General features: G+C 41.9%; 1 protein-coding gene across 1 annotated transcript in view; it reads left to right on the top strand.

The window, feature by feature from the left end:
• The window catches only part of LOC147690197 (uncharacterized), a 519,116-nt gene that overhangs the window by 223,901 nt on the left and 279,603 nt on the right, over positions 1 to 15,612 (top strand). Inside the window, exon 3 of the mRNA XM_086936651.1 lies at positions 11,191 to 11,244. Within this exon, the coding sequence (XP_086792777.1) occupies positions 11,191 to 11,244 (54 nt within the window). The remainder of the gene's footprint in view (positions 1 to 11,190; positions 11,245 to 15,612) is intronic.

The following is a 15,612-nucleotide window of genomic DNA, read 5'->3' as shown; positions in this document are numbered from 1 at the left end:
GTGAGCGCCATCTTGCCCACGCCCCAGCTCTGACATCTCTTGATCTTCAGCATGACACAACAGTCCATACTACTTAGCAATTTCCTTTTTAAGCATTGATAGCTGCAGACAAGCCTCAACCTCACCTCGAGTTTGCAGTTTGTCCTTAGGCACTGCTATCCATGATAATAATTGTTGGTATTGAAATTTGAACAGATTGCGTCCCGTCTTTGTGTTCAGTTCCGCCCAAGATTTTAGAGTGTTACCATCTAACAAATAGCCCCATTTACAAATACTTTTCACTCGCAATGGAGCTCATAAACTGTCTTGTAAATAAGGCTATTGGTTTCATGGTATTTTTTTTTTACATTTCCGTCTGTATTTATCAATATTAATTTTTTGTCCATCTCATTGGTGTTTATCCATATAAATGTTGTGTTTTGAGAATAAACGGAGCTGTGCAATGGTATATTTGCAAGTTTATTTAACTCTTGGACGTGCACTCATACATGGATGCCTATCGTGTCTTAGCAAATTAAGCAGTCACAAAATGACTAAAGACTACACTCACAGGTACATAATAGTGTTACACTACAAAATATATGTTAGCAAATGCCTTTATTTAAGGTAATCTCATCCTGTTTTTCAACTCTCCATTTTATCTGCTAAAGTGTTGTCTGGAATTCATGAAAGAGAGCATGGAGAGTCTCTCAAAAGAAGCCCCATTTTTGGTATTTATCCGTTTAAAAAAATAAATACAGACAGGAAACACACTGTTTTCTTTATGTATTTTATCTGTAAAAACGAAAAAAACTGAAGTCTTACTTGTAAACATTACAGAGTGCAAGGGGAATCCCACATCAGTCGATAAAAGGTGAAGCATAGTATTGCCCACATTCTCCGAAGTTTAACCCAAAGAGGAACAGCCAATACCAATACCAAAACCCTCAGCCTTACTTTTTTGCAATATTTAGGATCACCAAACTTATACAGATGGCTTACCGCATCAGTCTGGGATTCTAGCATAGCCCAAAACATCATATCTATGTCCCTATTGCAGGACTATCCCAATGTACTTAGGAGAACCTTGAAAACGTAAGTTGGAACGCCATACAATACAATTGGATATCTGACAGTTGCAGACCCCCACGCCATCCTAAGCTTCTCACTTAGCTTCTTTCTTCCATTAATTCTAGCCGCCATCAACTTTCGAATAAAACTATTGAAGTTTTCCTGAATCATTTGAATCAGTCTCTTGGGGAATGTTAGCGGAATGCAATTAAATGGAAACATAAGCTTGGGAATAATATACATTTTAGCCAAGTTATTTCTACTGAATATCATCACAGGTAAGATCTGCCACCTTTTGAGAGTTTTATTAATCTCAGCTGAGACTTTACCCAGGCTAACCTCTACAACTTTTTACAGAGTGTCAACAAAATCAAGTCTGAGCATTTCACACTACAGTATAACACATGCTTGTGAAACTGGAGTCTTGGAATAATGTTTCCTTGTTATTATGTCTTTAAAAAAAACAGTGCAGTCAGAGTGTTTCACCTTACAAAGGCTTCATCGGGGCAAAAGTCGATCAACTGAAAATCACAGGGATCTTCTAAGTGTATGGTTAAAGGGACAAAGAATATACAAGCACAGGCAAGTCAGTAATCCGATCCTGAATATGAAATCAAACAGGAGAGGGTTAACATGTGAGCCTTCTTAAAATCAACTATTTGCCATATGTAAGAACAGCACGATGAGCCTTAGTTCCTAGGTCTCAGCACAAAATTGAATCTAATTCATTTACATCCAAGATGGACTCAACAACCATCTGGGACCAGTCATCGGGTGTTCAACGTCACCTCACTTCAAGGTTCGTTATCATCCAAAAGGTTACTTTGTTAGGCAGTTGACTACTTAGCGTACTCCTTGGCATCCGTAAGGTTCTTAACAGGATATGTATTTATTATGGTTTCTTTGCCCTTATGTATCAATTTTAATAGTCTGTGCCTCTCTTGCTGTTTTTTGCACCTGGTCACGTGTTTCACTTGCACCATTCACCCTCACACAAGCACTTTGTGTGCACTATTCGGTGGACTTAGCCTGCAAACAATGTAATAGTGCTGTTATAACTAATACAATTGTTACTAATTAAAAAAAAAATAAAGACCACATTTTCAAATAAATGTTTTCTCCCTATATGTTCTTTCGTAATTGATTTGACATTTTACATTTTTCCAAATTGTCTAGAAGTACTACCTGTTGAGACGCTGTGTGCTACTAAATTCACCCAGGTCTCAACTGGGTTTATGGGTTTTCTCCTGTAGTTTTTCCAGTCTGAATGTAGGGCTTCTAAAAAGAACCCAACTGAATACTTGAGATGCTTACCAGCTGTAGTATCGCATCACACTTTGCTAAAGTCTAACAAGGCCCTCTACTCTAGGAAGAATTGGGATGTGAGGAATGGGTAATATTGTTAGGGGACTTGCAAAGACCCCTTGCTGTCAGCCTGTACTAATCCTAAATCTTTCAGGGTTCACTTTGTCTCTACCTATTATAGTCAAGACTTGGGGAATTCTAAAGAGGGATATTCCTTTCAAGGGTTTGCATTTGGTTCTGACTCCCTGTTTTTGAGGAATATGTAAATAGTTGAAAAAATATATTAATTCTATAACATTATCTTCAGCTGCTGGTCTGCATAACATTCCAGCTAAAATCTAACTATCTTAGTTCCTTTTTATTCTTTCTTTCAATGGGTCACCTTGCCTTGCTCCTTTACTGATTCATGAAAGCGCAAAACTATAAAGCATATCTTATCCAGCCTCCTACAATGAAAAACTGGACTAAAGATCTGGTGGAGCGGGCAACAGCGGAGTGGATTTGCATGAGACTAGTCCGGATGGACAAGAAATTAGAAGATGATGCAAGAGCATGGCAGGGTATGATAAGAGGTCCCGATAGAGGAAGAGAAAGTGAGTTTCTTCTCACAGGTCACCGGTGGGACACAGATTGTTCAACAGTACCTGGACGACCGACATACTGTATAGATCTCAGTGGGCCGGTGGGCCCGAGGGTAGGCTATAGGAACGGTAACCAAAATGAATTCTGAGGCATATGTTTAACAGGTGGCGTATATCCAGGTGACCCAAGGGGAGTGGGTGGGGGATGGGGGGTTGTTCACAGTTTAATAAGTTCAATACGTTTTTAGATACTGTTTCTCTATATTCCAATGTGCAGCACAGGATGTAAGCTCAACTGTGATTCTTAATTGTACGAATTACACTGTTTTTTTTCTTCTGTTTTATGCCTGGCAGGATGCCTGTAGCTGGATTGTAACTATACCTGCTACATACTATGATGGTTTGTGGATGAAAATTAAATAACATATATCTTTTTTTTAAGTTTATCTTCTCATTGAACACTGTTATCGCTCCACCTCTGAACATTATAGGCTTATTTCTCTGTTGGATTTCCTTGCCAAAGCCAATTAAAAACTATGTTAGAAAGACTCATGGAACGGGGAACTGAAATTGCGATTATACCATGGGAGCAGGCTATATTAAAATCTAACCACTAGACAATTGATTAGTGTTTCATCCTGTGGATTATGGTACAGAGGTCCATTGAATAAGCTCTATGTCTATGCTGCTGTTTTGTGGACTTTCTAAGAGGGTTGATGGCCTATTTTTTGGACAAACTTCAGCAGTTGGGCAATCCCCACTGGCTGCTTAATATCTTGCAAGTTCTTCACACTGATAATTGGACTCAAGTGTACATTGCAATTGATGGTCAACTATTGAGCATATCCATATCAACAGTGACTTAAGATCGGGGTCTGTTGTGCCATCTCTCTTTTTGCTGTCTTTCTGGACGATTTTCTTCAAGCAGTTCATGTGAAACAGTTTTTCTCGCCAAAGATTGGTTCATGCATATAGCAAATTTGTTGTTTTGGGATGGCTGTATTATCATGGACTATATTCTGCTTGGGCTCCAGCACAAACTAGTGGTTCTGTGAACTTCTTGTTCTTGAAACAAATTGGTGCTCAACACTGATATGACCAAAATATTTTTTTTTTGCCCAAAGTGTATCACTCTCTAATTGTGGCGTTGTTGGTCAAAACTGGAGCAGTTAGTATATTCTAAATATGTGTGTTTTTTCTTCCTATTTGCTATTTAAAGATCATATGGCATCTCTAAAATTAACTTTACAATATAGTACTTAGCCCTTCTTTAACCGAAAAATTGGCAGACTCTCTGAAGACCCACTGCTGAAGCTTTCCACTTAAAAGTGAATTCCCAGTCACTGTATGGGGCTGAATTACATTATATGCCCCCCTCAACTAACTGGAAAGGACTGGAGGGACAACTGTTAAAGAAGCTTTTAAAACTACAGTCTAGAGCAGGTGTTACAACCAAAAGGAGTGGAATTAGGTTTAACTGCATGGAATTGGCTAGTAAAAATCTGTTTTTAAGGTATCTTTACCATTTGCAGTTGTCCTCCAGAGTAAAAAATATCCTCTTACTAGAAGGTAGTAGCGAATTTGCTTGTGAGTTAAGAAGGATATGTACTTAGTTGTTCAGATGATTCTCAGTAGAACATGATATGACTAGTATTTCTTTGTTTTTAATGAAAAAATTGTAGCAGACTTTATCCGCTCCCTGCCTTGGCAGTGCCCATGATCTATTCGCAGGGCCACCCTTTGATCCAGTGTTTGGGAAGCAAAGTTTCCTACCTTTATTCAACAAAATTAGGATGTTTTTCATCTGAACAGGAGCTGCACCTCAGCATAAATGCCTTGCGTTTCTCTGGAAGAAAGGACTCATCAACTCCGCTCAGGAACACCATTCGTATATCTTTTACAAATTTCAGGGTACCTAAATAGTATCTGCTGGGAAAGACATCTTTTATATGGCATTCTCTCAGATTTTTGCCTTCTTTTATTTAATCTGTTTTTGTTGGCCATAGGACCCTGCTCACTTTACCACTCCTAAACAGTGCTAAAATAGATTCCCTTTAAGCATGGTACAATTGACATTCGGATGGAGCTTTGAGCGGCCATTTCGACCTGGCAAAATAAACCTAAACTATCCGTTTTAATGCTTATAAGCCACCCCTAGGGTAGGCCTTAAATGCCCATAGGGCAGGGTGCATGATATTTAGAAGGTAGGACATACATAGTTAATGTTTTAGATGTCCTCACAGTGAAAAAAAAAACAGTTGTTTTTCACCATAGCACGGCTGGCTCGCACATCAGAAAACATAGGGGCACATTATTACAACTTATAATGCGTAGTTTTAGTTTGTGAGAAAACAGATTCAAGGGCTAACTTTAATAGTAAGTTAAAATCCAACTTGATGGCCAAGTCAGATTTTATTTTTACTGTTTTATAATTTGCACTTTTATAAAGTTGTAATTTCTTTGCCTTTTGTCAAAAAGGCCTTTCTGTCAGTGTTCAGTGTCACCTGGTTACTGTGGTGGGATGTGGATTGCTACCAGGCAGTGCACAGAAGATGTGGGTTTTGAAAGATGTTTTTTCTCCTTGAGCAGGAAGTCCATGGGGTCTGTGCTTAGTCCCTTACTGAGCAAAGGCTGCCTAACCTGTCACTAGAAGATGTAGCTCACATCTAGGCCTGCCTCCCTTTGTCTTCCTAGTCAGCTTTTCTCCAAACAGGGAGTGCGGGGTGGGGAGCTGCGCCACAAATGGGTTGGAGTTACCACAAAGGAGGGTAGGCCTATTAACATAGTCACACCTCTGGGTGGGCATGGGGAAGAAGGGTTCTGCCATGTTGCTATTAGGGAAAGAGAGGTACTGTAGGATAGTTTACTGTAAAAACACACAGGAAGTGCTACAAAAGTGGGCAAGAGTCACCCCTGGGAACTTTTTCCCTTATTGGTTAGGGAATGGCCTGGAGTTTTCCCCACCCACAGGCTGGCACTGGGCGTAAATGTAGCTACCCCAGTGCCCTCCTGAAAATCTTCTGGACCTGGGGAAGAACAGATGCGAACTGGACCTGCTGTCTGTGATCTGAGAAGAGCCTCAAAGACTGGATCTGCCCTCCCTCTTGTACCCAGAACAAAGAAGTGAACTCCAAGGGTCATAGGGAGGACCTCCTGTTTGAGCTACAAGGGCACAAAAAGCTCTAAGAGGTATTTTTCATGCATTCCCAGATGACCAGTCATATCTGGACCTTCCAGGACTGTGCTGCTGTCCTCTGCTGGAGTGAGTCTTGACTCCCAATTTCTATCCCCAAGGCCCTGGACCCTTGGCTGTTGTCAAAGTGTAAGTGGCAAAGAGGGGAAAGAGAATGGGTTCTGCCCCATGGTATTCACCGAATCTGCGAATCCTTAGGAAAGGATGTAAGAAGTTGGAGAGGGCTTGGAGGAAAGATTGGGGGGTGGTTAGTCGGGAGGAATATCGCGCAGCAATTAGAGCATATAAAAATGCTCTTCGCTGTGCTAAGGCCCAATTTTTCGAGGAAAGAATAAAAAGTTCCTCCAACTCTTCTAGAGAGACTTTTTTAAAGTGGTAAAGGAGCTCCTCAAAATTCCTGAGCCCCCGGAGACCCATGATAGCCCAGCTGAGAAGTGCAGGGAGTTGGCGGAGTACTTCCACTTGAAAATAGAGAACATCATAAGCTCGCTGCCTCAGGTTGCGCAGAGTGCAGACATGGGTAGTCAGGTAGGAGGAGATCGTGTCCTATTGGACACTTTTGGTCCAATATCTGTGGAAGAAGTCATGAAGGTTGGGGCCCATGAAGAGTGGTTCTCCTGGGGATCCTGCCCCTATGAGGTTTCTGAAACAGGCGGCATCTGTTATTGCGGTCCCTGTTACAAACTTAATTAATACATCCCTTGCCCAGGGTGTGGCGCCGCCGAGCTGGAAAAGAGCAGTGGTAAAGGCTCTCCTGAAGAAACCTAAACTGGATTCATCGGATTTGGCAAACTTCAGGCCTATCTCTCTGCTGCCGGGACTTGGTAAGATCGCAGAAAGACTGGTTAATCACCGATTGTCAGACTTTCTGGAGTCCAACGGTCTGTTACGAGAGTCACAAACGGGTTTTCAGCCAGGGCAGGGCACAGACACCGCCCTATTGGCAGTCTTTGAGGAAGCCAGGAGCATTTTGGATTCAGGAGGGTCAGTGGCAGTGATCCTCCTGGACCTCAGTGCGGCTTTTGACACTGTGAACCACCAAGTGTTGATCCAACGACTGTCCAATGTGGGGGTTGCAGGAGTGGTGCTGCAGTGGCTTCGGTCATTTCTGTGTGGCCGGACCTATCAGGTCTGGGAAGGCAGCGAAGGGTCAACATCTATCACCCTCTAGTGTGGGGTGCCACAGGGCTCTTCTTTAAGCCCCACATTGTTTAATGTTTATATGGCCCCCCTGGAGGATGTGGTGGCCCCATTTGGGATAAAAATCGTCAGCTATGCTGACGATACTCAGCTGGTGGTCGCATTGTCCCAATTGGTGAAGAACCCGGACTCGCTGCGCCTATGTATGGCCAAAGTGCACACCTGTATGTGCGAATCGGCGCTTAAATTAAACGGTTCTAAGACCGAAATAATGCTGCTAGGGCATAAGACTCCCTCACTCCCTTCGACCATCAGGCCTAGCTGCCTGGGCGAGCTCTCCAGCCCTAAGCAGGAGATCAAGAGCTTGGGGGTTTGGTTGGAGCAAGATCTCTCTTTTAAGACCCAGGCTAAGAAAACGGCAGGGGTCTGTTTCGGGCTCCTCCGTTCAGCTCGTAAAGTCTTGCCTCTCCTCCCTTTGACTTTGAGGAAGCTACTTAATCAGGGGCTGATTATTTCAAGGCTCGACTATTGCAATGCTATTTTCCTTGGCGCCCCTGAAGCAATGTTAAGTAAGCTGCAGCGGGTCCAAAAATGCCGCGGCTAGGATGCTGACGAACGTGCCAAGGAGGCAGTCAGCTAAACCCGCCCTGAAGACACTGCACTGGCTTCCAGTGCGGGAGAGGGTTAAATTCAAAGCTCTTTGCACAGCACATAGAATCCTCCAGGGGAAGGGACCTTCCATCCTAAGGAATTTAGTGGTGCCCTATAAAGCTAACCGAGCTTTGCGTTCCGACCAGAAACATCTGGTTCAGGTTCCTAGGGTTATTAAGGCCCGTACTGGTGGTGGAAGATTTTCGATTCACACAGCCACTCTCTGGAACGCGCTTCCGCTGAGGATGCGCTTAGAGACTTGCACTCTTCGTTTTCGGAAGCTTCTGAAAACACATCTATTTCCTATGTGATGTGACTGATCTGGCTCTGTGGTTATTGTTGCTGCCTGGACAAGCGCTGGGATGCCCGAGGGTAACTACGCGCTATACAAAATTCCAAATAAATAAAAGTAAAATAAATAAAATAAAGTTTCCTGATGTTTTCTGAAATTTGGGACTTGGAAACCTTTTTCCAACTTTTTGCTCTGAGATCTGACTGGGGACTGGGACAAATCAGAAAAGCCAGTCAGAATATGGTGCATCGCCACTAGGCCACAGATTCAGGTTGCTCATTGCTACGTTGTTGTTCTCCACAGCAGCAAATCTGATCTAGCAGGTATTTGCTGAGAAGAGGTCTGGCCTTGTGGAGCCCTCTTTAGCTACAGCCTGCAGCCTTGGTCCTCAGAAAAAATTAAAGTGCCAAAAGAGTGACTGTCTGGAGGTAGAAATCTTTACCGGGTGAAGGAGTGAAAGCATCCGGCTGGCAAGAGACCTTTTCTAGGTGCAAAATTCAAATTTCTTCCGCATGGAACTTTACAGCCAAAAGTCAACTGCTTCACTGAGACCTCGCCCATCGGCTATCCAGGGATGTGGAGCCCTCTTGGCAATGGCCTGCTGCCTTGCCCCACTGAGGACTTTTGACTTCCATTCCAGAGATTAGGTCCGAAGGCAATACTTTTCACAGGGACATACCTGATTCCTATATCCAACCAGTTCTGCCTCGCGGTCAGTCTTAAACCTTACCCTTAAACCTTACCCTTGTCCCGGTCCCAAATGGCTGCAGTTGGCGCTTAATGCTTTTTGACGCTATTTAGAACCTTAAACTTTACAAATTCATATCTCTGGTTCTACTCATTTGAATTTTGTCGTTTGTGGTGTCACTTTATTTATTAATGCCTACTCTATTTTTCTTATTGGCTTGTGATTTTTCTTGTGTTGTGTTTTCTCTTTATTACTGTTGGCGTATTACATAACAATTTTACACATTGCCTCTAGGTTAAGCCTGACATCTTTGTACCAAGCTACCAAAGGGTTAAGCACAGGTTTATTTAGTGAATTTTGTGGCTCTTCCTGAATAGGATTGTGATTATTACACGAGGTGGGTTCTCACCTCCCCACCAACTAATACTCAAATTTCTTACAGTACCTTTTCTCACTAACCAAATACTTTTATGATTAATAATGGCAGAAGAAGAAACAAGTGACCTAAATTAAAAATGGTCTTGCTAACTTGTTTCTCTGGTGATTCAAACGATTTATCCATGTCACCTATGAGTAGAATGGAATGATCCATATGGCCCCTATATAGAACTGGACTCTCATTTTTTTCACACATCTAATAGTGTGGACTTTATTTAGCATAGTCTATACATTATTATCATACATGTGCAGTTAGCAGCAATGCAATTTGGTACTCTGCTTGAACCTGAGAAAATATATTGTATAACTTATGTCCCCTTTTGGCTCTTCTAGTAGAGACACATGTTGCTGCTACCCAAGGGGGGTCCTGTTGAAAGCTAGGGAAAGTTCTATAGGTTTTCCTCTGTCATCGCCCCTCTAACTCCTACCTGGTGTGGCATTTGCCATCAGACGTTTGCATATACAAAGTATCAGTTAGCAATAACCGTGATTCAGTCCTAAAGTAGTCTAGCAAAAACTTGATTTTAATCTCTTTAAACGTTGTATAGTTAGGAGTTTTTGTTTATTGACTCAACTGCAAACATTTAATTTTCACCACAATTTATGCCCCTGGATATTTATGAAATTGCTGATGCATATAACTATTTAAAACGTCGATCATAGGCTCTCTTGGCCAAGTAATATTATTTTGGAAGGGAGGTTTTTTCTGCGTTTCAAAGATTTTATTGTGATTTTATAGCAGAAGAATAATCGATAAACATATATGTGATGTTGCAATGCATCAGATACTATAGTTCGTTATAGCATATGAGCAGGTAAAAAAAATCTATATATATAATGTATTGGTGCAGAAATAATGTAAGAGCGGGTGTTGGTCAAAGGAAGAGCATGTTGATGTGGTGAGGATACTGACAAATTGGCGTTTAGTTGGTAATGTGTGACTCAATGTCTTAGCAGTGGTAAAAACACACAAAAGGGAGTATTTCAAGACTCCAACATTTGTATTGTAGAGTTTGTTCTCTTTGTTTCTTCTCTCCTCCTTTCATGAAATACACATAGTTCAATGGTGTCTAGATCAATGTACTCTTCTCCAATATCAAAATAACATGGGAGCCGTGGTATGAAGTCTCAAAAAATTCCCTTTATTATTCTTCAAAATGTCAAAGAAACAGCCCAGCCAACATGTTTCGTCCTCCAAGAGCACTTCTTCAGGGTTAATGTATTTCTTTACAGCAATGTCACATCGAAGTCGAAGTGTAAAATGGATCAGTTCTCCACAAAATTCTTAAAACATGAGTACTGCTCCTTTATTGTTGTAGGGAAATACCAGGTGACCGTATATAAATATCACAGTTAATATCCACACCCATTGGATTCTGTAAGCTCATACCGGATAATACGACACACCACCACCGTCACTTAACTTCTTCTTGGCCTTAGTAGTGTTGTTGGTAGTGTGTGATGATTATATATGATGGGTAGATCCGGGATGTTTGAATGTAGAATGTTATAACTCCACCTTCCCCCGACAATGAAATGCTAGAAATGTCATAGTCCTTTTTAGTCCAAGGGGAGTAATGACCGAAGAGCCTCGATTGGTGTAATGTCAAAGGAGAGAGGTTAATGATTGCTAAGAGAGTTAATTTGACTCCTGTTTGAGATGGGTCAGAGTGGTGGCATGCATGTTTGTGTAATTTCTGATATATCACAATATTAGTAAAATTGAAATAAAATTGTTCATAAAATGTTTTCTGTTGCCATAATATTGGTTCTTTATCAAGCTTCTCTTTTCCTTCATTGATCTTGTCTTCCCTTGTTTTTAACATTAAGAATATTTTTTCTTCTTTTGAAGCGAAAATGCACAGTTGATTCCAGCACAGAGTCTGAATCTGATATCAACAATGAGGTATTTATATTTCTGTATCATTTAAGTCTGAATTGTTTGAAACATCTTTGCAGTGAATATTCTCACATCTGTGCATTTGACCTTTATTGTTGAACGAGCTTGCATATGGTAGTCAATTGTGGTATTACAGGAACGTACAAGTCAATCTCTGATTATCACAGTTTATCCTTAAATGACATATACTACCTCTGATATGTTGACCTAGAGTATAAAAGTCTAAAATTTCCTCAATGTAAGCTGGTCAATGATTCAGTAATTGTTCAAATAGATAATCAGGAAGCCAGAATACTACTCTGTATATGGGTCCAGGCTTTGGAACTTCAGTACAAAACCTTAAGCATTATCTGGTTACCTTAAAGCCTGTGACACATTAACTTCTGGAGGTAGGTCCACAATCCACACTATATAAAATCCTAATTTAATTACACCAAATTCTCCTATTAATCATTTCTGTAGTCTTGGGTATGTGAATTGGATTTTGAGAATTGAGGGTGTATGGGAAGCAGTCTGTTCCCTTTTTATGGCGTTTAGCATGGCTATACCAATTCTAGACCTGTTTCAATTCAACTCTCCTCCTGCTGTTGATCATTTTGACTGCCACTCTCAAACTTGCAGCAACTTATTGGAGCTGTAACAATTCTGCTTTGAAATGGTCTTTTTATATCTACTGGAAGCCGAGCTGTCAAAACCCAGATCTTTTGTCTTTAATATTGTTTGAGTGGGCTTTGGGTCCTTCCAGTTCAATCATCTATTGATTTGAGACTATATCTGTCACATAGCTCTCAGCCCAGAGAACGTCTCTGTCCCCTGATGCTGTTGTTTTTTAGGGTGTAAAGTATCTTTTCCAAAGGATGCTTGCATTGAATTGCAATAGAGTTTATTTTAGCTCTACAGGCTTTTGTGTCGGCTGCCTGATGCCCATTTTGGCCTATCACTTTCCCCTCTTGTGTACACTCCTCCTGGCACCCTCTCACTCCTCTTAATTATGTGCCTTGCTCCTCAATTCTCGTAATAGCTACCCACTCTTTTTCCTTAGTTTTTCACTGTGTCGCTCCTTACTACCTTTGCCCCACCACCCTTTTGTTCCTCCCTCCTGCACCTCTTTTTTGCCCCTGTGTGTTGCTCCTTGTTTCCTTGTCCCATCTCCTCTGCCTTTTACGCCCTGCACTGGGGATTCCTTCTTGATTCTTGGTAAGATGAACTTCGTCCCAAATTACACAGTATATGTTAATGGTCCTCCAAGTGTGCCTGGGCCTGTGTTCGGATATACAGCACCTTGTCTGCTCCATTCCCTACAGAGTTACTCCGCAGGGTTACCTTCTCTCACCCTCACTCTTTGTCATCACAATAAAACTTTTTGTGGCTGGGAAAAAGAAGGATGGCCTTCTCCAGATGTTTCAGTGGTAAGGTGATATCGAGGAACAGCTATCTCTCTAAGCAAATGACATGCTTCTGTTTCTCCTTTAATTGTGATGAACAGACCTGAGCTGAAGGCTGTACTAGACCTTAATTGGGAGGCATCCATTCTTGGTGTTAACTGGGATAAATCAGGCGTTGTCCTTTTATACATGAGAACTAGTGATATGCTGGGCTGACCTATGCTAGAGATTCAATGTGGCCCTGTGTTGGAAAATCTACAAAATTCCTTGAGGTTGCAACACCCTCCCTCTTGCTATTCTTGGCAGAGTTTCCTTGTTTAAAATGATTGCTCTTCCAAGGTGTCTCCATATCCTTCAGACCTAAACTTACGAAACTTCAGAATAGTTCTTTGATACTCATTCTTACACTCAATTCAATTCAAAAGTGCTTTATTCGAGTATTACTCATAAAAGCAGACAAACAAACACATAATAAAATACAATTAAATTACAGAGTCAGACATGACTTAAGCACAATACACGTTAAAAAGACAGTTTTTAAAATTTCATCCTATTATTTACAATCAAGGTGCAGAGTTCTTATAGTAAAAAATCATATTTAGAAGCAATCCTATTTCACAGTTAAAAAATCAATGTAAAATTTTTTCGTCAGATAGACACCTAGCATGGGAACAGAGAATAGATAAACTAGCAGTCTCTGTTCGGCTAGGCAGAGAGTAGTCACCCTGCTAGCAATCTCTGCCTAGTTACCCACGCCCACCCCAAGTACTTGGCAGTCGCTATAATAATCCAGTTTAAGGAGGTAGATTTAACAATGCGTAGAGCTACCATGCTGCTTTTAGTACCCAGATTTCTACACATGGGAGCCAACCAAACACGTCTAGGAACAGAATATGCATGACAGGCAAACAAGAAGTGACCCAACGTTTCTTTTCCTTCCCCACAAACTGGGCAAGTAGCTGGACCTCCATTTCTCCATTTTGATGTTAAATTACTCAGAGGTAAAGAGCCAGCCCTCATTTGGAAAAACAGTTTCCTATCCATGGGTTTAGTTATAATATCCCAGTAAATTTCAAACATCGGAAACAGTTTAGCTTCAAGGAAGGCAGTCGTCATAGACCCATTATTATTTCTAAGGAGACTCTTGTTTTCAGCCTGTTCCCAGAAAAGATTTTTTATAAACAACTTGGATGGGAAGGATGACCCGGTTGGATCGGACCACAGTTCGCTTAACCCTAGTTCACTTAATGCTGTTTTTAGTGATCTAAACCATCCGATTTTATGAAATCGGTCTGCTTTGATCACATCAGCAAATCCTTCTGCATATTGTGACAGCTCAGGGGTGGTCCAGATTCTACGCCAATATAATATCGGTCGGAGTTTACAGATTGCCGAGATTTCCTTCCTGCCAAGGTCATATCTGAGTGGCAAGAGGGGACTGCTCTGTGGGGTGCCAGTTAGTTTTCGGAGGAAGTTATTCTCTGACTTCTGCAGCTCCTGGAGGTTATCTTGCCCCCACAGCTCTGCCCCGTACAGTGCTGACCCTATTGCCTTAGCCTCGTATATGATTAATGGCGGTTTGATTGGTTTAGTTAAGGATTTCCTGTGCTCCTTAATGATGGTACCAGCCAGTTGCTTGTGTCTTAATACTGCAAGATTTAAGTGGTGGTTCCATCTGTTACCATTTGAAATGTGTATCCCCAAGTAAGTAAAAGAATTAACTACTTCAAGGCAACGCCCACTCATGGATATTTTGGATTTGAAATTCCTGCAAGGATTAAAAGCCATGAGTTTTGTTTTAGCTGCGTTTACCTCCAAGCCGTGATCACTGCAAAATTTGTCAAAAATTACCAGTGCCTTCTGCAGACCGCTAGGGGATTTTGATAAAATTAAGGTGTCGTCTGCGAACATTAAAATAGGAACTTTTGCACCTGCGAGTGAGGGAGCATCTACGGGCTCTGCTTGCATACGGGGAACAATTCCATTTATAAAAAGAGTAAACAATGTCGGTGCCATTGAACAGCCCTGTCGAACCCCACGCTCGACAGGGAAGTCAATAGTATCGTTGCCGTAACCACCCCATTGGATCTTAGCATAAGTGCCCTCATGGAGTCTCATGATCAAAGTTAAGATAGTCAACGGGACCCCCAGAGCTGTCAACACCTCCCACAATTTTGCCCTCGGGACCAGGTCGAATGCAGCCCGTAGGTCAACAAAAGGTGCGTAAAGACTGCATCCGCCCAGGACCACGGTCCGCCATTGTATCAGTTGGAAACGGAAGACCTGGTCCACAGTGCTGGTTGCTCTGCGAAACCCAGCCTGAAAAGGAGATAAGACGTTCTGCTCCTCTGCCCAATCAAGCAAGTTATTAATGATTACACGTCCTACTACTTTTTGAACCGTGTCTATTAGGCTGATTGGGCGGTAATTACAGGGTTGGGCACGATCCCCTTTTTATATACTGGGATAATGACAGCACCCCGCCAGGATACCGGGATTTCTGCGCCCCTGGCAATAAGGTGTAATAGAAGGCAGATGTACTTGCTCCACCTGTCGGTGTCATTTAAAAAGACATCCGCCGGAACTCCGTCATTACCCGGGGCACGGCCCCTGTGCACAGATTTCAGGGCAGTCAGGACTTCGCTCTGCATGAAGATGTCTTCGTCTGCGAACAGATATATTGGGCTAGAGTTGTTAACGGGCTGATCCCTAGAAGAGTACTGCTCGCTGAAGAACTTAACCCAAGCATCATGAGGGACATTATTGTTGGGAGTCTCTGGAGGTCTATCGTGGCCGCATTTGACAATATGCCAAAATTGTCTAGAGTGTTTACTTTCACTTGCACTTCTCAGTTTCTGCCAGTGGTCTTCGTCCCAATCTCTTTTTGCCCTGGCAATGCAGTTTTTATAGTGCTTCCTGGCAGACCGAATCTCACTCAAATTATTACTTTTGATTGCGGCTCCTAATTTAAATCTTGCTGCCCTGCAAT

The sequence above is a fragment of the Lissotriton vulgaris genome, chromosome 9 (assembly GCF_964263255.1).
Source record: "Lissotriton vulgaris chromosome 9, aLisVul1.2, whole genome shotgun sequence".
NCBI lineage: Eukaryota > Metazoa > Chordata > Amphibia > Caudata > Salamandridae > Lissotriton > Lissotriton vulgaris.
The sequence above is the reverse complement of the archived record's forward strand: the minus strand, read 5'-3'. Positions and strand labels throughout refer to the sequence as shown.